General features: G+C 49.3%; 1 protein-coding gene across 3 annotated transcripts in view; it reads left to right on the top strand.

Annotated features, from left to right (window-relative positions):
• Nucleotides 1-21230, top strand: part of Arfgap3 (ADP ribosylation factor GTPase activating protein 3) — a 51867-nt gene extending 30637 nt beyond the window's left edge. The window contains exons 9-16 of one of the 3 annotated variants that reach the window (XM_038343264.2): nucleotides 2082-2221; nucleotides 8207-8335; nucleotides 9292-9414; nucleotides 12249-12380; nucleotides 13511-13634; nucleotides 14524-14614; nucleotides 18198-18319; nucleotides 20227-21230. In XM_038343264.2, coding sequence (XP_038199192.1) covers nucleotides 2082-2221; nucleotides 8207-8335; nucleotides 9292-9414; nucleotides 12249-12380; nucleotides 13511-13634; nucleotides 14524-14614; nucleotides 18198-18319; nucleotides 20227-20244 — 879 coding nt within the window. In that variant the 3' untranslated portion in view covers nucleotides 20245-21230. Of the gene's footprint in view, nucleotides 1-2081; nucleotides 2222-8206; nucleotides 8336-9291; nucleotides 9418-12245; nucleotides 12381-13510; nucleotides 13635-14523; nucleotides 14615-18197; nucleotides 18320-20226 lie in introns of all 3 variants that reach the window. The other 2 variants (XM_038343263.2, XM_038343261.2) reach the window with 2 other exon arrangements.
• Nucleotides 21231-21708: the final 478 nt, after the last annotated feature.

The following is a 21708-nucleotide window of genomic DNA, read 5'->3' as shown; positions in this document are numbered from 1 at the left end:
CATCACTTCAGGGGGTCTTGTTTAGACAAACATATTAGCTGGTAAGGAATCCACAGCTTTCTATACTCTGTGAAAACAAAAACAGAACCTCTCTTCCAAAGTAACCTGTCCTTAGACTTAAATTTTGAAGTCAAGATACCTTTAAAATATATATGTTGGTTTAACTTAGCAGCCTATACAATGAAATGTATTTCTGTACTTAGCTCATTCACAGTCAAAGAATTCAAAGAAAACATAATATACATAATCTAGACTCTTTGTGTATTTTTATTTTTTAATTTTTTTTGAGACAGGGTTTTTCTGTGCATCTTTGGCTGTACTGAACTCATTCTGTAGACCTGGCTGACCTCAAAATCACAGAGATTCACCTGCCTCTGCCTCCCAAGTGCTGGGATTAAAGGGGTGTGCCCAACTACTCTATTTCCTTTTTTTTTCAGGACTTTCTCTATCCTTTTTCTTTTCTCTCCCAAGTCTATGTATATTTTTAAACACACTGTAAACTACTTAGAGGGTTTTTTTTTTTCATCTGAATCTATCTTTACTATATATCTCTTTTTCTGACCACATTTGCTAACCAGTATGGCTAGGATTAAAGCTGCGGCCTTGGCAGCCAACTCCACCCCATTCCTTACCTTTTTGAGAATCTAGCTTTGTGGCAGAGGTACTGGTGGGAGCCACATTTATTGTCACAATTCTGTGGCGTTTCTAGGTCCATGTCACCACCAAGAAGCCTGATTAAACACCATCTAAGTGTTTAATGGCAGAGCCTCTTAGAAGAGCTGCAAGATTTTAGCCACTAATGCTGAGCCAGGAAGCATCCCTTAAAGGAGCTGCACCTCTGCTTGCTGCCAGCAAACAGAACCTACCAGAGAAAAGACAGCTACCAAGAAGTTGCACTTGACTCTTTTCTGTCTGTCAAGAATCCTTTTTTTTATGGGGCTGGCCAGATGGCTCGATGGTTAAGAACACTGGGTGCTCTTCCAGAGGTCCCAAGTTCAACTACTAGTACCCACTTGGAAGCTCAAAACGTTCTATAACTGTAGTCTTTTGTGATCTGATGCCCTCTTCTGGTGTGTGAAGGTACATGCCAACAAAGCATCCCTATACATAAAATAAATATATCTTTAAGAAAAGAGGGGGGAAATGAATCCTTTTTTTTTAAGCTTTCTCAGGCTTTATGTGGAGAGTCTTGCCAAATGTTTGGGGCCTGTTTGTAGACACAGACTGTGCTTTTGTTTCCCAGCCATACAGACCCAAATAATCACACACAAACTATATTAATTACAACACTGTTTTTGGCCAATGGTTCAGACATATTCCTAGCTACATCTTAAAGTAACCCATTTCTATTAATCTTATGTATCCCCATGAGGAATCTTTCTCCTTTGGCAGCTACATGGTATCTCCTTGACCCTGCCTATTCTCTCTATATATCTCTGTTCAGATTTTTCTACCTGGCTTTACTGTGCTAAGCCATTGGCCAAACAGCTTTATTCATCATCCAGTAAAAGCAGCACATATGCAGAAGGACGTCCCACATCAATATTGGGATTCATCTTGCCCTGAGCAGAGCAGTACCCTCACTTATTTTAAGCCATAACACAATAAATGTGGTGGTTTTGTTCAGTGAGTGTTATACTTAGTATTTTCTAGAATACATGTTTAACCTTGTCCTCTGTCTGTGGCCAAGTGGAAAAATTCGTAACAGAGACGCCTGTGAGGACCAGAGGGTGGCTCTGTGAATTCTCCCTCATAGCAATGCCTGTAGTACGGGAGTCATTCTTGCGGGCGAGGGTTGGGGTGGGAGCACCCGCACTCCCGCACTCCCCTCCTCTCCTATACCCGCTCCAGCTCCACCTCACTCGGCGTCCTGGATCCTGCCTTGGTCCCCGTGGGTCCCATGTGTTTCACTCAGTGTCGTCATCTGTGTGGGGTAAGGAGACTACTGCCAGCCTCACTGAGGAGACTGAGCAGGAGAAGGAAATGCTTGTCACAGGCCTGGCAGGTCACGGGCCTCAGAGTGTATTGCTGCAGTTACAGGTTTTAACTCTGGGTAGAATAAAATCTTACATATATTCCAGCTTGGAGCCAAAAAAGGAAGCTTGGGAGCCCAGAAACTGACGAACGCATCCTTCACTGAGATCGAGAAGCAAGCACAGGCTGTGGATAAGAGGAGGGAGCAGGAAGGCCTGGCCAGGAGCGCACCGAAAGAGGAGTCCATGTGAGCTTCCTTTACTTCTGCTGTCTATGCTTTGACTTTTAATTTGGTTTGTTTTCCAGATACCCTGTATTTTTGGTGAGTGTGCTATTCAGGGTATAGTTTCATGAAAGTTTGTGTTGGCATGTGTGTTGGAAGGTTCAGGACTGATGGCTCTGGGAAGCAGCAGTGGACCCTGGGGGAGCCATGGGCAGGAATGGTAGATGGGGCACAGCATCAGGAAGATGCCAGTTGTTATCCAGGAAGGCAACTGCAACAGGAAAGACAGGCTAGAGCAGAGGTTCTCAGCCTGTGGTGCATGACCCCTTTGGGGGTCAAACACCCTTTCACAGGGGTCACCCAAGGCCATTGGAAACACAGGTGTTCACATTATAACTCACAACAGTAGCAAAGTTACAGTTATGGAGTGGCAATGAAATAATTGTATGGTTGGGGTCCCCACAACTGAGAAACTATATTAAAGGGCTGCCGCATTAAGACGGTTGAAAATTTCTGGGCTAGTGACCCAGCACCCACTTAGCATGCATGAGGGTCTGCAGTCTGTCCCCAGACAGACAGACTGTCGGGAATGCTGGTAGGACACAAGCCTTGTAACACTGTTGGTAGCAATGGGAAAGCAACTGAGGCTCGGGCTGTAGCTCAGTTGAAGAGCTTTTTCCTGGAGTATATGAGAGCATTCACAGAGCATGCGCCCCACAGCAGAGTAGAAGGAACCTGAATGTGTCTCCTGAATAAAGGATGTGTGTCCTCACAGTGTGCTGTGATAGCTGGGAAAAGAATGAATACCTGGATATACACTGAAAGTTTACCCAAAGAAAGAAAGCACACACAAAACTACACACAGTGTGATTTCCCCCATAGGAGATGTCTAACAAGCAGATCACAGAGTTAGAGGCCGAGGAGGGAGCGCAGGTACTATCAGTGCAGAGGGAAAGACAGCAGGGCCCTGGGTTTTAGTTTTGTTTTGTTTTTTTTAATGTATCTGTGTGTGTGTGTGTGTGTGTGTGTGTGTGTGTGTGTGGCACACGCGCGCACACACATATACACAAAGTCACTACATGTGTGGAGGTCAGAGAACAACATGGCAGGAATAGGGAGCTCAAGGATCAACTCAGGTTGTCACACCAGGTGAGTCTTCCCCGCCTGGCTGGGGAGCTGTGTGGACCATCTCCTGTGAAGTCTCATTTATATGTAAACTGTCTTCCAAAGAGTCTTCTTTCTGTGGAGTCCTGTTTTTGTGTGGACCTTCTTCTGCAAAGTGTTGTTTCTGTGTGGACTGTCTTCTACCGAGTCTCGTTTATATATAGACTGTCTTCTAAAGAGTCTTGTTTCTGTGTGGATTGTCTTCTGTGAAGTCTGATTTTTTTTTTTTTTTTTTTTTTTTGTGCGAACCATCTTCTGTGGTGCTTGTATCTGTGTGGACTGTCTTCCAGGGAGTCTCATTTATGTGAACTGTCTTCCAGGGAGTCTTGTTTCTGTGTGGACTGTCTTCTGCGGTACTTGTTTCTGTATGGAGTATCTCCTGTGGAGCCATGTTTTTGTGTGGACTGACTTCTAGGGAGTCTTATTTCTGTGTGAAATGTCTTCCGAAGAGTCTTGTTTCTCTGTGAACTGTCTTCTGTGGAGTCTCGCTTTTGTGTGGACTGTTTTCTGGGGAGTCTCGTTCTTGAGTAGACTGTCTTCTGTGGTGCTTGTTTCTGTGTGGACTGTCTCCTGTGGAATCTTGTTTCTGTGTAAACTGACTCCTGTGATGCTCTGTTTCCACGTGGACTGTCATCTGTGGCATTCTGTTTCTGTGTGGACTGTCTTCTGTGGTAATTGTTTCTGTGTGGATCTGTGATGTCTTGTTTCTGTGTAAAGTATCTTCTGTGATGTTCTGTTTTTGTGTGGATTGTCTTCTGTGATGTCCTGTTTCTATATGGACTGTCTCCTGTGATGTCCTGATTTTGTGTGGACTGTCTTCTGTAGAGTTCTGTTTCTCTGTGGACTATCTTCTGTGGTGATTGTTTCTGTGTGGAGTATCTTCTATAGAGTCTTGTTTTTGTGTGGACTGTCTTCTGTGGAGTCTTGTTTCTCTGTGAACTGTCCTCTGTGGTACTTGTTTCTGTGTAGAATGTCTCTCGTGAGATCCTCTTTTTGTGTGGACTGCCTTCTGTGGTGGTTATTTCTCTGTGGACTATCTTCTGTGGTGATTGTTTTTGTGTGGTGTGTCTTCTGTAGAGTCTTGTTCTTGTGTGGACTTTCTTCTGTAGTGTCTTGTTTCTCTGTGGACTGTCCTCTGTGGTACTTGTTTCTGTGTGGACTGTCTCTTGTGAGATCCTCTTTTTGTGTGGACTGTCTTCTGTGGTGGTTATTTCTCTGTGGACTATCTTCTGTGGTGGTTGTTTTTGTGTGGAGTATCTTCTATAGAATCTTGTTCTTGTGTGGACTGTCTTCTGTGGAGTCTTGTTTCTCTGTGGACTGTCCTCTGTGGTACTTGTTTCTGTGTGGACTGTCTCTCTTGAGATCCTCTTTTTGTGTGGACTGTCTTCTGTGGTGGTTATTTCTCTGTGGACTATCTTCTGTGGTGGTTGTTTTTGTGTGGTGTGTCTTCTATAGAATCTTGTTCTTGTGTGGACTGTCTTCTGTGGAGTCTTGTTTCTCTGTGGACTGTCCTCTGTGGTACTTGTTTCTGTGTGGACTGTATCTTTTGAGATCCTCTTTTTGTGTGGACTGTCTTCTCTGGTGGTTGTTTCTTTGTGGATTGTCTCCTGTGATGTTTTGTTTCTGTGCAGACTGTGTTCTATGATGTTTTGTCTCTGTGTGAAGTATCTTCTGTGGAGTCTTGTTTCTGTGTGGACTGTCTTCTGTGGTATTTGTTTCTGTATGGACTGTCTCCTGTGATGTCTTGTTTCTGTGAAAAGTATCTTCTTTGGAATCTTGTTTCTGTGTGGACCATTTTCTGTGCTGCTTGTTTCTGTGTGGACAGTCTCCTGTGATGTTTTGTTTCTGTGTGGACTATCTTCTGTGGAGTCTTGTTTCTGTGTGGACTGTCTCCTGTGGAGTCTTGGTTTTGTGTGGACTGTCCTCTGCAGTGATTGTTTCTGTGTGGACTGTCTTCTGGGATGTCCTGTTTCTATGTGGACTGTCTTCTGCGGTGCTTGCTTCTGTGTGGACTGTCTCCTGTGATGTCCTGGTTTTATGTGGACTCTCTTTGGTGGTGGTTGTTCTGTGTGGAGTATATTCTGTGGAGTCTTTTTTCTGTGTGAGCTGTCTTCTGCGGTGCTTGCTTCTGTGTGGACTATCTCCTGTGGTGTCCTGGTTTTGTGTGGACTGTCTTCTGTGGTGTTCTGTGGAGTGTCTCCTGTGGAATTCTGTTTCTGAATGGGCTGTCTTCTATGATTGTTTCTGTGTGGGCTGTCTCCTGTCATGTCTTATTTCTGTGCAGACCATCTTTTGGAATGTCCTGTTTCTGTCTTGACTGTCTTCTGTGGTGCTTGTTTCTGTGTGGGCTGTCTTCCATGGAGTCTTGTTTCTGTGTGGACCATCTTCTGTGGGATCTCTTATCTTCCTGTGTTTTTTATCTGCTTTAGCTGGAATTGTAGTCCACTGAATAACGGGCAAAACAAATGACCCTGATTTGTGAGGTTCTTTGAAGGTACAGTTTAGATGACATTTATTTATTGAAATCCTGACAACAGTACCTGGCGAACAGTAGGAGTTCAGTTAGTGCCACCGGCACACAGCAGGTGCTTGGCAGTGCGACTTGTTTCTGTTTGTGCTGATGTTGGTTTGCTGAGTGAAACTCAGAGACTAAGCCTGGATGGTTTGAGATTATTTTCCTGTTGAGCTCTCAGAATGCCAGGGGCAGCACTGACCTGTGTAGACAAACTCTCTATGACAGGAGTGGAGTAGAAGACTTGAATTTCTCTTTTCATTGCTTTCTGACCAGGGCAGAGGCAGGTCAGTGCAGCTGTTGGGAAGTGGCTCTGCCTGTGCTGCCAGGGCTTGAAGTAAACTCAAAAGCCTGCTGAGACAAGAGCTGCGGGATTTGCCCACGCCCTCCTTTGTGTGATCAGGAAGCTGGAGAAGCAGGACACAGAGAGATTAGCATGGGATGCTGGCCACACCCACCTTCCATGTGTCTGTCTGTAGGATACATTGAAAACACATTAAAGAGGGCTTAGCTTGCAGCTTGAGGGTGTAGTAGTGCTTTCTCATCGTGGCCACCAGCCACAAATAAGAACATAGACACTTAGTGTCAGTTATTACACCAGCCACAGCAACATGTCTCCACAGTGTGCAGACACCGCACAGCATGTGAGTAGAGCGCTTTCCAGGCATGCAGAAAGCCTCTGTGCAGAGGTGTCTGGTGGGGAGGGAAAGAATGATTTTCTTGGGAACCCAGTTTGGCAGCTTTGTTGCCTTTCTCCAGGACCTCATGTGACTGACCACCTGTCCCTGCTATGCAAACCGATTTCACCCCTGTCTGAGCTCTGTGTTCACTAGGGGAGAATGAGGGTGAGATCCTGGAAGCTGACATTTCTAGTGAGTGTGAATAGCTACAGATTCAGGGATCAGTGGAGGTGTCAGCATGCCATACCCTGTCACACTGTGAAGCTAATAGCCTTGGCAGTGCCTCATCCTGGCTGGCTACCCGGTTGGCTTCTGTGCATCCTACTGCCCAGCCATCACCGTGGAGAGCACATGCCTGTGAGCAAGGAGAGTCCTTGTCAGTCCCTAAGAGCCCTCCTACAAGCTTCGTAGTTTTCCCTTCTGCTGCCCCAGTTTGTCAGGTAGTGACTCTAAAGAAACCTGACGTTTTACCATGTTTGCTTAGGAAGACGATATAAGACAGCTAAAGAAAAAGATACCTGTCAGATCAGGGCCGACCCAAGAAATCCCGTGTCTTGTCTCAAGAAGGAAAGAAGGAGGAGGAGTAGAGTTTCCCTGGTGTATTTATTCCCTGCCACAGCACAGGAGTCACTTTGCACAGGGTTCTGATGCTCGCTGCTGAGGGGCCCCTGGCTCTGTCCAGGGCGTTGGGAAGCAGATGGTAGGCATATCATTTCTCATGACACTGTCACTTTTTGATGCAAACTCCCATTCCTGCTGTTGGGGCATAGCTTTCTGTATGACCAGCTTGAGCTTGTGGAAGCCTGTGAGCAAGGGCAATGTGCACACACCTTCCAGGCCCAGTGATGCCTTCTTTAGTAGAAATCAGGGTATGGCTGGGACACATGGGATAGCCCAGCAGGTGACCTGAGTTCAATCCCCGGAATCCACGGTGGGAGAACTGACTCCATAGATTGTATCCTCTCTCTCTCTCTCTCTCTCTCTCTCTCTCTCTCTCACACACACACACACACACACACACACACACACACACACACCATATACATATCCCCTACCCCACACACAACATGTATGCATATAATAACAATAAAATGGTTTTAAAGCTAGAGATAGTGACTGGGTGTCCATTTTAAATGTTCTCAGAATGATACATAAGGAGACACTAGAGGAAATTATTTGAAATACAGCTAATGATTTATATATTTATGAAATCAATTCTAGATATATTTTCATCTTTTTAATTAAATTAATTGCATGTATGATGTCTCTGCTTGTGGGAGTTAGCATATTTTTGCAGGGGCCTGCAGAGGTCAGAAGAGGGCGTCAGATCGCCTAAAGTGATCATGGTTTCATCTTAAATGACACAGACAAGTTTACTAACCACATATGCTGATGTGTCCCAGGGAAGTGTAGTCATATGTCAGTCAAAGGGAGGACCCTGTGTGGGAAGTAACCAAGGAACTCGCGATGCTACCCCACAAGTGGAAGAACAGCCAGAAAGCCCTGAGCTGGTACAGCATCTCTGCAGGTGTGCTAACTGGAGAAGGACGGAGATGCTGAAGCTCAGGGGGCTTTCATGTCTGCGGTCTGCCCGGGATTTTAATGTCATTTGTGGTTGAAAGCTGACCTCACGAGCGTGTGCTTTCCCAACAGGGTCTCATCATTACGCTTGGCCTACAAGGATCTCGAAATTCACATGAAGAAAGATGAAAACCCGAACCTGAGAGGCCAGAAGAAGGTGGAAGCCGAGAGGCTAGGCATGGGCTTTGGGAGCTGCAGGAGGTACGGTCTGCTTGGCTGGGTCAGTCCAGTGCAGTTTGCTCATGGTGAAGGGCTCTAGGGGCTCATTTCAACCTTAGACCATTTTCCTGGTGCTCTTCCTTTCCTGGTTGTTTGGCTTTGCTTTGGGATTTAGTATATTATGGCTCTGGCTGGAGCTTCAGGGGTAGTACGTGCACAAAACCCTAGGTTGGATCCCCAGCACCATAGAAACCAAGATTGGGGGTTCACTCAAGGTCATTCTGAGCTACAAGAGTCCCTGTCTGTCTCAAAACAACAAGTACAGACTAGCTTTAGGGTAAAGCTAAGTATAGTGGTGTGTGCCTCTAGTCCTAGCACTCAGGAGGTAGAGGCAGAAAGATAAGGAATTTCAAGGCCAGCCTCGGCTATATAGCAAGTTTAAGACTAACCTAGGCTATGAGACGGCGGGGGGGGGGGGGGGGGGGGGGGTGTGGTGAGGGTGTGGTGACAGATGGTGCACATAGTAAAGAGAAGGAAATGGGGCTGGAGAGATGGCTCAGTGGTTAAGAGAATTGCCTGCTCTTCCAAAGGTCCTGAGTTCAATTCCTGGCAACCACATGGTGGCTCACAACCATCTGTAATGAGGTCTGGTGCCCTCTTCTGGCCTGCAGACATACACACAGACAGAATATTATATACATAATAAATAAATAAATATTTTTAAAAAAAGAGAGAGAAAGAAGGAAATGGGCCCAAGTTTCCACAAAGTGTGCACTGGAGTGGACGCCTTGGGCACACCCCGTGCATGTGGCTGTCTTCTTCCCAGTCCTGCCCTCCGAATGACCTCCAGCTTCCAGAGCTCACAGTGGGTTTCCCAGCCCTCCTGATGAGCTTATGTTTGTTCAGAGTACAGCTTACAGCATTCTTTTATTTGGTAAAACACAAGCCTTTAGGAAGCCAGTGATGTAATACTTCGTGTTTTATTCTGTCTCCTCAAGTGGCATCTCCCATTCCGTGACTTCAGACATGCAGACCATTGAGCAGGAGTCGCCCACACTGGCAAAGCCGAGGAGGAAGTACCAAGAGGACCCGGAAGAGTCGTACTTCACCTCCAGCCCCAGGTGGTCTCAGCCTGGCCGCAGCCAAGGGTGCATTTCATTAGGGGTTGTCCTTAGGAACCAGTACATCAGTGCCTGGCATCGTTTGAAAGCTCTGGCTGATGCGAGTCTCTGTGTAGGACCAGAGGGCGGGGAAGCAGTGAGGGGCAGTGTTTACAACCAGGAAAATGTTTGTTGCTACAGTCAGCACCTGAAGATTAAAGTCAGAGGTGGACGAGATGTTTCTGTACTGTAAGGAGTGGAGAGAGGCAAGGGCTGGAGCATGCCCAAACCTTCAGTGGCTTCTGTGTTGAAACACTGCCTTCTGAAAGCTTCCACAAGAGTTTGGGAGGAGATAGCATTTGCAGATATATTTATTCGGGAAAGCCATGACTGTTCTCTGAGGGGATCCGACGGTACTAGGACAGCCTGGTTCTGTCCTTTTGTGTGTACTGTCTGCTGAGGCAAAACATGAGATGGGCATAAGGCTGAATGTGGTGAGGACAAGTGTCATCTAGAATATGTCACCTTGTCAGGGCCACCCAGAAGCTGTCTTAGCAGGAACTTGGGATGGCTTTGACATAGCATGTAGGTGCAGAAACAGAGTGGCCTAGGTTGAAGGCTGACTGTGGCGCATATGAACCGCATAGCAGTGGTCGGGTTATTAAGATGCTCCCTGCTGCAGCCTCCTCATTTGTAAATGAAGTCTCCTGGTGGTGCCTGCCTTGTGGGTCCATAGGAAAAGCTGAGGCACTACCAGCAGTGCATAGCTCCGCTGTGGCTTGTCTTGACTGTAGTCTCAGAACTTGTCCAGAGACATGTGGCTCAGTGAGTGGCCAGGTGGGCAGCTGCATTAACCACACCAAGGACCCTTTCACTTCTGGAGTTGGTGGGGAAGGGACACATCTGTCAGTGACGGTGCTGCCATGGTCACACAGACTTCCTGGTGTCATGTGGCTGCAGACATGGATGTCGTAGGTAGAACGGACGTAGGTTGTTATCTAGAGTCAACTATGAAATCACTGACTTTCCTATCCAAGTTCCCAGGTAAGGAATCGTGCAAATAGCTCTTTCTTTGTTTCTAAGCACAGCTCCGAGTTACCTGAGTCCCAGTATTTTAGAGAGAGCTTTCATAGCTCCTTGCTGGCATTGTCAGAGGCTGCCTGCTCCCTACCTGCCTCTGACTTCATCAGCATGCTTGTGTATTTGAGAAAACCGAGATACAGCTGACACAAGAGAAATTGAGGTTTGTGTCTAAACCTGGAAACCAATGCCAGACCATTTCACACATGGCTTAAGGAGGGCCGGGCGAGGGTCTAAGGACAGACTTCCCTGCTCAGTCGTAATGCCCATGGAGGGTGATAGGAAGAGACAGACTCACTTTCATAGAGTGCCAGTTCCAAGCTTGGGTAGCAGTGTTGGTGAGAAGAAGGGCTCTGGCTAAGGTCGCCTGCTGAGTGGGACCTTTCCCATCCCCACAGCCTCAGGTCATGGAGGAACTCGTGGGGGGCTTATGTGTGCCTTGGAGCCTCCAGCATCCTCTCTCAGTCAGAAGGGTCAGCCCCAAAGGCCGCTGTGCCAGGGACCAGTTTCAGTTTGAAACCTGGGTGTTTGGATGTAGAACAGAGAGATTTTGGTGCCATGTAGATGGTGACCTGTGGGTTATTTAGGGACAGAAGCAGCGCTCTAGTTCATTTGATGACCACAGGGACAGAGCAGGATTGGATTGGCTGATTTGGCACCAGAGATGAAGTGAACACACTCTGAAAGCTAGCAAGTGCCACAGAGTGCTTTTACTGCTTCCAAATTATTCATCAGCCATTAGAACTTGCATATTATGAATTATGGAAGAGTGCTGTTTCTGTTAAGCAAAGGGACATATTTTATAGTGAATTCCATTATTTCTAGATTATAAATGATGCATTCAGAATAATGAAACTGGACTCTTTACTGAGCCCCATGGAGTCCAAATGGCCTTTGGTGGGGGACGTGACTGGCGACAAGACAGTGTACTAGCTGCTAAAGGCTTTTCCCGGGGACATGTAGCAATGTATTCAGAGGGGAGGAAGGTGCAGTGTGAGGACCAGCATGAAGGAAAAGCTCCTGGAGAAAATGGACCCAGAAATCAAAGCCCTCGCTGGGTGAAGGTCAGTGATGGGGAGAGCTGCTGAGTCCTGGCATGGGCCTGATGGCTGTGCAGGCTGGCTGGCATAGAGTTGCCTGTGAGTGACTAGGTATCCCCTACAGGGTGCCAGAGCATAGAGAGGCTCTCGTGGACGAGTAGACTTGGGAAGACCCATGTGTGGACTGCTCAGGGCACCCATGCAGGTGGCATCTTGTTTTGCAATTTAAAGGCACCCAGTGCCCCTCCAGTCCAGATAAGGTTTTCACTCACATAGATGAAAAATGTTCGTGTCTTGGAGTGGTCATCTCCAGAACACTGAGCACCACTGTTGAGAAGAACCTGAATATCCCAGCCCCTCCTCATCTAGTGCTGACCCTGCCCCTCGCCCGCCATGTGCTTCTGAGGCGTCGACTAGCCTCTGGACTCTACCCTATGGCATCACAACTGTCCAAGGGAGTGGCAGTGTCAGCAGCCTGAGGCTACAACAGAGGGACCCCTCTTCCCTGAAGCCATCAGAGAGCGAGGTCAGCGGGAGCACAGCTGCTGGGAGGACCTTGGAAATGGACACCTCACGTCAGCTCATGTTCATTGCCATATCTAGTGTCATGTCTGTCCTTCATCTCAGCTCATGACTGGGCAGGGAAGTCAGTTCCCCATACCCAAAAGCAAGAGACCCAAAAGGATCAAGCATCCTTAAGTACTCCCTAGTCACTGTCTCCTCTTGTTGTAGCAGGTACTTTGATGACCCCATGGAGATGAGAGGCAGCTCCTTTTCTAGCTGGGATGACAGTACTGATTCCTACTGGAAGAAGGACAGCAGCAGAGACCTCGAGCCTGCCATACAAAGCGCCAGTTCTTCAGACAGGTGGGAGCTGCAGGCTGGACAGCCAGGGGCTTCTCTCATAGGACCAGGGGCTGATATATGTGTCACGAGTGTCCTGTGCTGCTCCAGGAAGTGGCTGTGTGTTGGGGGCACATGCGGTAAACATCTGTGGCTGTTAGAAAGCAGGTGTGAGGGCCGGTTCCTTGGGAAGTCTCAGTCCATGTGTCAGAGTGACCTGGCTCATGAATGAGTCACCTTCCCCCATGTGAAGACTATTTGTAAACTGTAGGAGTCTCTTATTTTCTAGGAAAGAGTTCTGCAGTTTGGTCTTGCGTGCGTGCATGCGTGCGTGTGCATGCGTGTGTGTGTGTGTGTGTGTGTGTGTGTGAGATGCTGGGATGTGTTTCTGGGTATATATACGTGTGCATGTGGGGAGTGCTATGTGTGAGTGTGTATACAGGTGTGTATACATGTGGTCTAGGGATATGTGGGGGAATGTGCACATGTATGAGTGTGTGGGTGCTGTCTAAGGGGTGTTGAGTGTGCTTGGCAGGCGCACTGCACTGAATTGGAGTCTAATTTTATGGTTTTATTTTGAAGGCAGTTTCCCTGAGTTACCCAGGCTAGCCTCAGACTTGACATCCTCTCGCCTCTGGCTCAGATTGCTGCTCATGCCACCACACCCGGCAGTTTTCATAGTCTTGACTAGCACACAGTCGTGTAGTGAGCACTAAGAACAAGGTCCAGGACATTCTGTTGCTGCCAAGTCCCTTGCTCTGTCCTCAGCCCCCGGCCACTGCTATTCTCCTTTTGGATCTTCCCACGTGGACTAGTCATCCAGTAACTGGCCTTGCCTCTGAACTCTGAACTCCACAGTCACCTGACTGAGGTCGCCTCCCCTCCGCTTCCACAGCTCTCCTGTTGAAGCAGGAGCCCATCATTTACTGTCCACACCAAGGAACCTTACGCGCGTAGCTCAAGGTTGCCCCGTAATCGGATGTCCTGTCACCCTGTGCGTTACACTCTGTTGATGGCCAGTGTTGTCCTGTGCTCACAGTGTGGGCAGCGTCAGCTAACACAGTTAAGATGGGAGACCCCACATAAGTTGAAGTGTGAACTGGGTTTCCTTTACCTACCTTGGTGTGACCAACCCTGGCTGTTTCTCGCTCTAGGCCTAGCACTCGCCGGAAGCCGGACTACGAGCCTGTCGACCACACGGATGAAGCCCAGAAGAAGTTTGGCAACGTCAAGGCCATCTCCTCAGACATGTACTTTGGAAGACAAGCCCAGGCAGATGTAAGGGTGCAGGAAGCTCCCACAGGAGCCCCGAGAACCAGGGGACCATGAGAGGGTGGGCTGCTGAGGGAGAAGAGGCCCCCAGACATTAATGCTGAAGCCAGGACCAGAGCCCAGGTCTGCCTGAGCACCCTGGGGAGCTGTGGGGTCAGGAACCCCGTCTCATTGCTCTTCTGCCTCTCTGGGGAGAGTGGCCACAGTCAGTAGCTTTTGAGTAAATTCAGGTTTTTATGTAGCAGTAATTGCTTTTGATCAGTTTAGCATAGTTAAATGGAGCCTGGAAATGTTTGTGGGTGACAGCTTCATTAGCCAGCTGTCACCTGCCTCAGAAATGAACACATTCATCCAGGAGTCTGGCTAAGCTGGGGCCAAGCCCACTTCCCTCTAGTGCTCAAGTGCAGAGGGGCTGGTGGGGCTAGAACTCGGGCATGCTGGTTTGTCTCTTAACAGAGGCATCATTGCCAGAGGGGCCTCCAGCTCTTTAGCTTAGTTTACTTTAAATTTGTTAATGGACTGGGGTACACTCTAGGTTCTATCCCCAGTACCACACACACATACACACATGCATACACACATACATGTGCACGCATGAACACACACAAATTTGAAGGACTTGAAGTTGATGGGCTAAGCGGTGTGCCCAGCACTGAGGGGTTTCCTAGGGTGGCTGAGAGCAGTACCTGAGCTCTGGCTGCCCCTCATACTGACCTCACTGACAGTAATGTGGAATGCTGCCCTGCACTGCCGTGACCTACTCCACTGCAGAACACACCTTTATTCCACCTCCAGGGCCTGGCTGGGAGTGACACCAGAGGTAGCCAAGGGGATCAGACTCATTCCAGTTCTCTTCAGCAGCTCTTGGGGTCTAACTCTGCCATTTTCTGTCTAGTTTGAGACCCGGGCACGGCTGGAGAGGCTCTCCACCAGTTCCTCCATAAGCTCTGCAGATCTTTTCGATGAACAGAGGAAACAGCCAGCAGGTGAGGGGTCATGGGGCTTCCAGCACGTGCAATTCCGTAGGACCTTTGTCCCTGTGTGAGCAGTGGGAACTGAGTTGTCCTTCCAGGGGTCCCCTGAGAGGAGACCGCATCATGAAGTTTATGCCATAGCACCCTTGTCACCTGGCACTTTGGTATCCAGAACATTGTGAATACAGAAGGCGGGGGGCTCCTGCGAGGTGCTCGCCACTCACTAGCTGGGGTCATTGTTAGCCTCCGTCTCCTGCCTGGAGGAGCTGGACCTGAGATACCGTGTAAGGTACCAACCACTTGGGGTTCTGCACAGGCACTAAGAAGGGAATGGCTCTTTAGGGAAGATCCACTGAAGCTTGGAAGTGGGTGGGTGGGGAGAAAGCCTGTCTCTGCTGCCCCTCTACATCCTGTACAAGGTGTCTGGTCATTCCAGGGCTGGAGTCTAACCAACCATGAGCCCAGATGTGAGCCCCAGAGCAGGCCCTTCACTGCCCACCCAGAGCAATGCCTCCCGCTTTTACCTGTGCACTCGCTGTCCCAGAAGGCCTGCCTGCGTAGGCACTCCACACAGCCTCCACCATCCCACAGGGCCAGCATGAAATGGCAGCAGCATCTGAGGTCATTTCAGGAAAAAAAAAAACAAGAAGGAGTCTCTGGAGCCAGTGCTTCAGGCTGAGGTCTCTGCGTGCTGGTTTGCATCATTTACTTCACAACCAGACTGGCTTTGGCCTACAGAAGGCCTGAGTGTTGGTGTGGGGTGACCATCTTGGCAGCCACACTGCCTTTGAGACATTGGAGTGGATGCAGCTTCAACAGAGAAGGTGTAGGGTTCATCTCAACAGTGGAACCTTCTGTGTGGAGGTTCGGGCATGTGAGTCATCATGGCCCTCAGATACAGTGGCACTGCCAGCCTTCCGGCTTAAGTGGGGAGAGCCGTTCTAGCTGGAGTGTGCTGGTGCAGTGGCCGGCAGGTAGGCAACAGTGTTCAGAGAGACAGGTGGGCCAGCCTTGTAGGTCTGCTGCCTGACTGCTAGGCAGGACCCCGGCGCCTGTGCCCATCCTTCCTGACTGCAGGCAGGGACTGTTGTTGGTCAGCCACTGCCCAGCAAGTCCTTAGCCAGCAGTCTGCTACCTTTTCACGGCTGACCTTCACATCCTGGCCTTTGTCAGGCGCTTCCTGTTGTGAGGTGACACACCCCTAGCACAAAGGCTGCACCCAGCCTCCCCGAGGTCTCCTGGCAGAGCTCCTACCCTGTCAGTGCTGGCTAGTCATCTCAAAGCTGGCCCCAAGACCCAGGTTGTTGAAATATCCCCATGCTTTTTTAATTTCTTGGAACATTTACTCTGAACATGATTGTTTGCTTAAACACACACAAGAGAAAAAGACAAGAAAGCTCTTTGAAGCAAACACACCCTTCCGCCTTTCATATTGTTACAGAGCATGGCTGGCTCAAGCTTGCCTCCTGCCCCACCACCAAACGGAGGTCCCCTGAACTCTGACGCTGGGGCCAAAGCAGCAGCTTGGGGAGGGCCTTTGTGAATTGCTCCCTAGGGTGTCAGGCCACCCCCTAACTATGGCTAGTGGTCTGCTTTTTGAGCAGAGCTTGCTACTTCTCTCCCCACCCCCGCCCCTGCCCCTCTGAAACACCACCACCACCTCCCTCAGGACACCTGCAGCCACCGCCTTGAGCTGGCTGGACAGCCTTACCAAGGATTCATTCCTTGGTGTGCACTTCAGCAAAGAGCCTAAGCGAGTGTTAGAAGCGATCCTGTTGGCTCATCCTGATCACTCCCGTGTGTCATTATCTGATACAGCAATCTGGAGTTGCTGGTCCCTGCACCTCTTGTGCAGTAGATCCTTGATAGGGTGGTACTCAGGGCCGGTCCCTGCTAGAGAAGATGGAAGGGTTGAGTGAGAAGCATGTGTGGGCATCGAAGCTATCTCGTCGTATCCAGGCCTGTGGCCACTTCTATGAGCAGGGCCAGTGAGTATGTGGACTGGGCCATCTGAAAAGGGATGGGGCACTTAGGACCACAGATGCCAGAGTAGAGGGAGGTATATGATAGCCATGTGAGAAAAGAGCTCAGGGCACCGCTTACTCCTTGATGTTTTTAGCATGCATGCGTATGTGCATGCCTCTGTGTGTGTACCTGTGTGTGTGTGTGTGTGTGTGTGTGTGTACATGCCCTTGCTCATGCATGCATGCTTGTGGAGGATGGGACTAATAGTCCCTCACCACTCTCCGCTCTATTCTGTGAGTTAGGGTTTCTTAACCAAAGCCAGAGCTCACAGGCTCACAGATTGGACTGGTCTAACCAGCAGCTTGCTCGGGGAAATCCTGTCTCCACCCTTCAAGTGCTGGGATTGCTGGAGGCTGACATACCTCTCACATTTATGTGGGTTCTGGGGATCTGAACTCTGCCCTCACACTGGAGGAACTGTATCCACGGAGCCATCTCTCCAGCCCCCTCAGTGTCCCCTTCAAGAACAGACTGATGGTTCCAGTGTAATGTCGCCTGTGACTCCTAAGCTCCACACCCCTTGACCACCTTCATGCCGGGAGTCAGCCTACACAGGCATGCAGGCCTACAAACCCAGACCCGGTGGGCTCTCGGGCTTTTGCCTGCTTAGTTGTTACCCACATCCTTCAGGCAACACTGCCCTGAGACCCAGAGTCTAGTTCCACTTAGTGACTTCTGATGTCAGCAAAGTGTCTACAGTGCCTGCCTCAGAGAAGTAGCTGGCCAAGTGTTTTGATCCTTGTTAGATTCATTATTCTTAAAATCTTGGACTTTTCTCTTGATTTGTCTCCATTTCTGAGAACTTGGTCCATAAATAGCCCATTAAAGAAGATCCATGACTCTGCTGAAGGGTGAGAGGGCAGAGCTCTGAGTTCTGGGTGGCCCCAGGTTCTTCTGTCTGGAGCTGCTCCCATGACCCAGACCTTTCTGCGTGTGCTGTGTCTGTCATTCATCTCTGCCAGAGCAGCCAGCACACTGCTGAGCCCTTGCTCGCGGGCTGGTACCCTGCACTCACACCTAGTCACCGGCTTGCAGCCTGCCTCCTGCCTCCTCAGTTCTCCCTCTGGCCACTGTCCTGGGCCTGTGGAGACTCCACAGGCCTCCCCATGCTTGTACCTCACCCACAGCAGGAATGAGGTACCCGGTGACCTGACTACAGCAGGACCCATCTGATCTTTTCTGTGCCCTTGGCACTTGGCAAAGCCCTGTCACAGGTGTGCTGAATGAATGATCGAACATATGGAGAATGAATGAATGCAAAATCCTCCATGCCCGGAGCATGCCTGCTGCCCAGCACAGGAGCCACAGGCCTTCCCAGTACCTCCAGTTCCCCATGGCCACTGCTGGCTATCATGTGTCTGATTCTTTTAGAGCCTTGAGAGCCACTGTACAGAGTGCTGTGTCCACCTTGCTGTGGTGGAACCAGTACTGCCCTCTGAGCCCTGCCCCACTATGTGATCATCTTTGTGGACACAGTCGTAGCTTGGGAGGTGACAGCAGAGGCAGAGTGGGTTCACAGAGCTACACATGTCCTTAGAAGAGGGGCGAGCTGGCATCTCTCTGTGTGCAGGAAACTACAACCTCTCGAACGTGCTGCCCAACGCCCCAGACATGGCGCAGTTCAAGCAAGGCGTGAGATCCGTTGCTGGAAAACTCTCTGTCTTTGCCAATGGAGTCATGACGTCCATTCAGGTGAGTGGCGCTCCGCAAGGCTCCCGGGGAACTAGGCTGTAGCTGTGAGCGTGAAGCTGTGCTTCAGACTAGCCCTGAGACAGAAAGATCTCGAGTTCCAGACCTGCCTGGGCTGAGACGCTGCCTCAGCAAGCATTTTCTAAGTTCTTACTGGGATTCATATAATTCCCCAGTTCTGAGTTTAGAATGGAGAATTCTTTTTTTTAAAATTATATTATTTTATTTTATAGGTCTGCATGTTTTACCTGCATGTACTATGTATGCGTGCCTGGTCATACAGAAGGGATTAGATCCCCAGAACTGTAGTTACAGATGGTTATGAGCTGCCATTTGGGTGCCAGAATTAAACTCAGATCTCCTGCAAGATCAACAATCGCTATAAACTGCTTAGCCATCTCCCAGCCCCACAGAGGAGAGAATTCCTAAGCTGAAAACCATCCACCGTCTCCCTGCTCTGGGATTCTGCTGTGTTTTGTTTTAGTTCTAGACTATGAAGTCCTGGCTGGCCTAGAACTCACTCTGTAGCCCAGGCTGCCCTCTAACTCACAGAGATCCACCTGCCTCTGCCTCCCAAGTGCCGGGATTAGAGGCATGTGCCACCACCCCCTGTGGCTGCGTATCTTTGTAAATGAAGAGGGAACCCTATTGCTGTGACTGTGTGTTCCCCATTCTCAGTGGCATGTTCTGCGTGGCTCTCTGGAACTACAAATTCTCTAGGAGCCATTAGCTGTGGGGTGAAAATACGCTTATCTGATTTGCTTGTTCCACACATTGGACATTGCACTATTTGCTCTCTTTTTGAGTTTTATTTGTATTGCTTTATACTCTGGTTCCAGGTTACCTAAGGACGTTTTAATAACGTATAGAATTGACTTGATGCAGCCTGGCGGTGGTGGCGCACGCCTTTAATCCCAGCACTCGGGAGGCAGAGGCAGGCGGATCTCTGTGAGTTCGAGACCAGCCTGGTCTACAAGAGCTAGCTCCAGGACAGGCTCTAAAGCTGCAGAGAAACCCTGTCTCGAAAAACCAAAAAAAAAAAAAAAAAAAAAAAAAAAAAGAATTGACTTGATGCGTATTTCCTCCATACCTCTGCCCTTCTCTCGTGCCCTCCCAAGTTGGTCCTCTTAGTCCCCTGGAGAGTTTTGCTTCTACTTTACACATACATACTTTTATGTATCGGTGGAAATATTTATCTTTCTGTGTTGGACTTAATTCACCTAATATACAGTAAAGAAAAGGACAGTGAGGACTTCTCTAAGCATGTGAATGGCTTGCTTAAGTGCAGTCATTTGGAAGCATCCTGTTGGGTAAAGTGTGGCCCGGAGGAGTAAACCAGGTCGACGCTGCCCCTTCTGCGTCCATGGAGGCTCTTAGTCTGCAGACAGACACTGCTGTGGCCTCGGTGGAAACGTGAGGAAAGCCCTCCATGGAACAAGCCTAAGGCTGCAGAGGCTTGGGGCTATCCTCCCTCAGGTCCCCCTGGCCCCAGTTCTGGCCGTCACTGTCCCTGCTTTGTGGGTGATCATCTTGTTTTTAGAGTACTCTTGTCCTGCACTTATAAGTGAAGAAACAGAGCAAAGACTAAACCTCTGTAAGATGCACAGGACCAAAATCGAGGTTTCAGACTTGAGACAGTCCCTCGGTGCTGGCCCCTGCCTTGCAATCCTTAGTACAGCCTGGAGCTCTAGACCTCACTTGGGCAGCTCACTTAAGGTGTAATCCAGGCAGGTCTCCAAACCCCACTCACCTCCTGCCATAGAGACGCTGAAGCCGTGCTGCCAAACACTCACCTGCCGAGGCTGTGGCCAGTGCCAAAAGCTGGGTGCCCGAACAGTGGCTGTGGAATACATGCACGGGAGGAGAGAGATGCAGTGTACTGGAGTAAATGTTGGTCTGGTTCTCTCTAGGATCGCTATGGCTCTTAATCCTGGTGCCAGGCTGTGCCTAACCTGGTAAAACTCCACTTCAGACGGACCTGGGACCACATCTGGCTGCACCGAAGCCCCAGCTGCTGTGCAGGCAAGTCCTGCTGGTTGGCGAGATGCCTGCCCTCTCGGAGTGTGCGTCTTTCCTTTGAGGCACCCCCATTTCTATGTAGTGGAGCTCTGCTTTCATTTCTGCTTTAGCGTAGCTCTTTGTGTCAGTCAAGCACATCCTTGCTCTCTTTGTGAAATCTTCAGTTCTAAGAGCTGGGAGCCTGAGCTGTGGGCTCCTCCCACTGCTCCCCCAACTGGGAGCCTTCCCCGGAGCTCCTGAGAGTCTCCACGGACTGTGGGCTCAGGGCTGCCAGAGCTAGCTGGTGCTGGATGGGCCAGAGAAATAAAGCCACAGCACATGCTTCCCTCTGCAAAGGCGCAGACAACAAAATCCAGACCAGAAGTGCCCAGCCTCTCACTGACAGATCACTTCCTGTGTCCCTCACACAGCGAGGAGATTTCAAACAACACTTAAAGCCATCTGTCACTTTGTAAATTATTTTGTACATTCTCTACACTTAAAAATGATCCCCAGTCAGTTCTTTTTAACAAGCCTGAGCTTCCACAATGCCAAGGGAGCTCATTGTGACGTGGTGACAGGTGTTGCAGGGCCAGCTAAGGGCTCCCAGTACACCTAGAAATATCCGAGGCGGCCATGTGACTTCAGGGTCAGCTCAGATTCGGGGAAATGGTAATTATAATTGGGTGATTTTGTTGATATTTTTTATCTTGACCTTGATGTTCCAAAAGTTACAGGATAAATGTAAATCGATAGTCGTTTGGCTGTGTTTTAGACAGCACCAGAATATATTGTTCAGCACAGTAAAATATATTTGAAATTTGATGAACCAAAATGTGATTTCAGATGACTATTTTGTGAATCTTTCTTAAAAGATCCAATTTGTAGACTTGTAAATATAACGGACAGCACAGCAGACCCTGTCTGTGTTGTGTTTCACCAGAGCCTTCGCGGTGACCTACGGCAAACTGGGCGTGGGTGCCTCTGGGAGGGGAGGGGCTTCCACACACGGCTGCGGCCACAGCACGTGGCTCTTACTGTGGGTTGTAATGACAGGGTCAGGGCACCCTCAGGGTATGTTTTCCCAGAGGCCTTGATTACTGACATGCAGGGAAGGAAGGGGTGCTATTGGTGTGTTACCCCCTTTTCTCTTTATTGGTTCAGTCTTGGGAAGGGAGCCAGGGCTTTGAACATTCTGAGCACTGAGAACTCAGCCCGTCTTTTGTCAGGGATGCCCCATGACCACCCGTCCGTGAGGAACACCTCAGCTGTTCATCTCTGAACGCTCATGCGGAACATCAAACACTGACAGCCCACGGCGGGGGGGGGGGGGGGGGGGGGTGGACACTTGCTCTTCTCTTCTGCTCCCCGATCTGGGGCCTCCTCACTGGGCA

The sequence above is a fragment of the Arvicola amphibius genome, chromosome 9 (genome assembly GCF_903992535.2).
Source record: "Arvicola amphibius chromosome 9, mArvAmp1.2, whole genome shotgun sequence".
Taxonomy (NCBI): Eukaryota; Metazoa; Chordata; class Mammalia; order Rodentia; family Cricetidae; genus Arvicola; species Arvicola amphibius.
The sequence above is the reverse complement of the archived record's forward strand: the minus strand, read 5'-3'. Positions and strand labels throughout refer to the sequence as shown.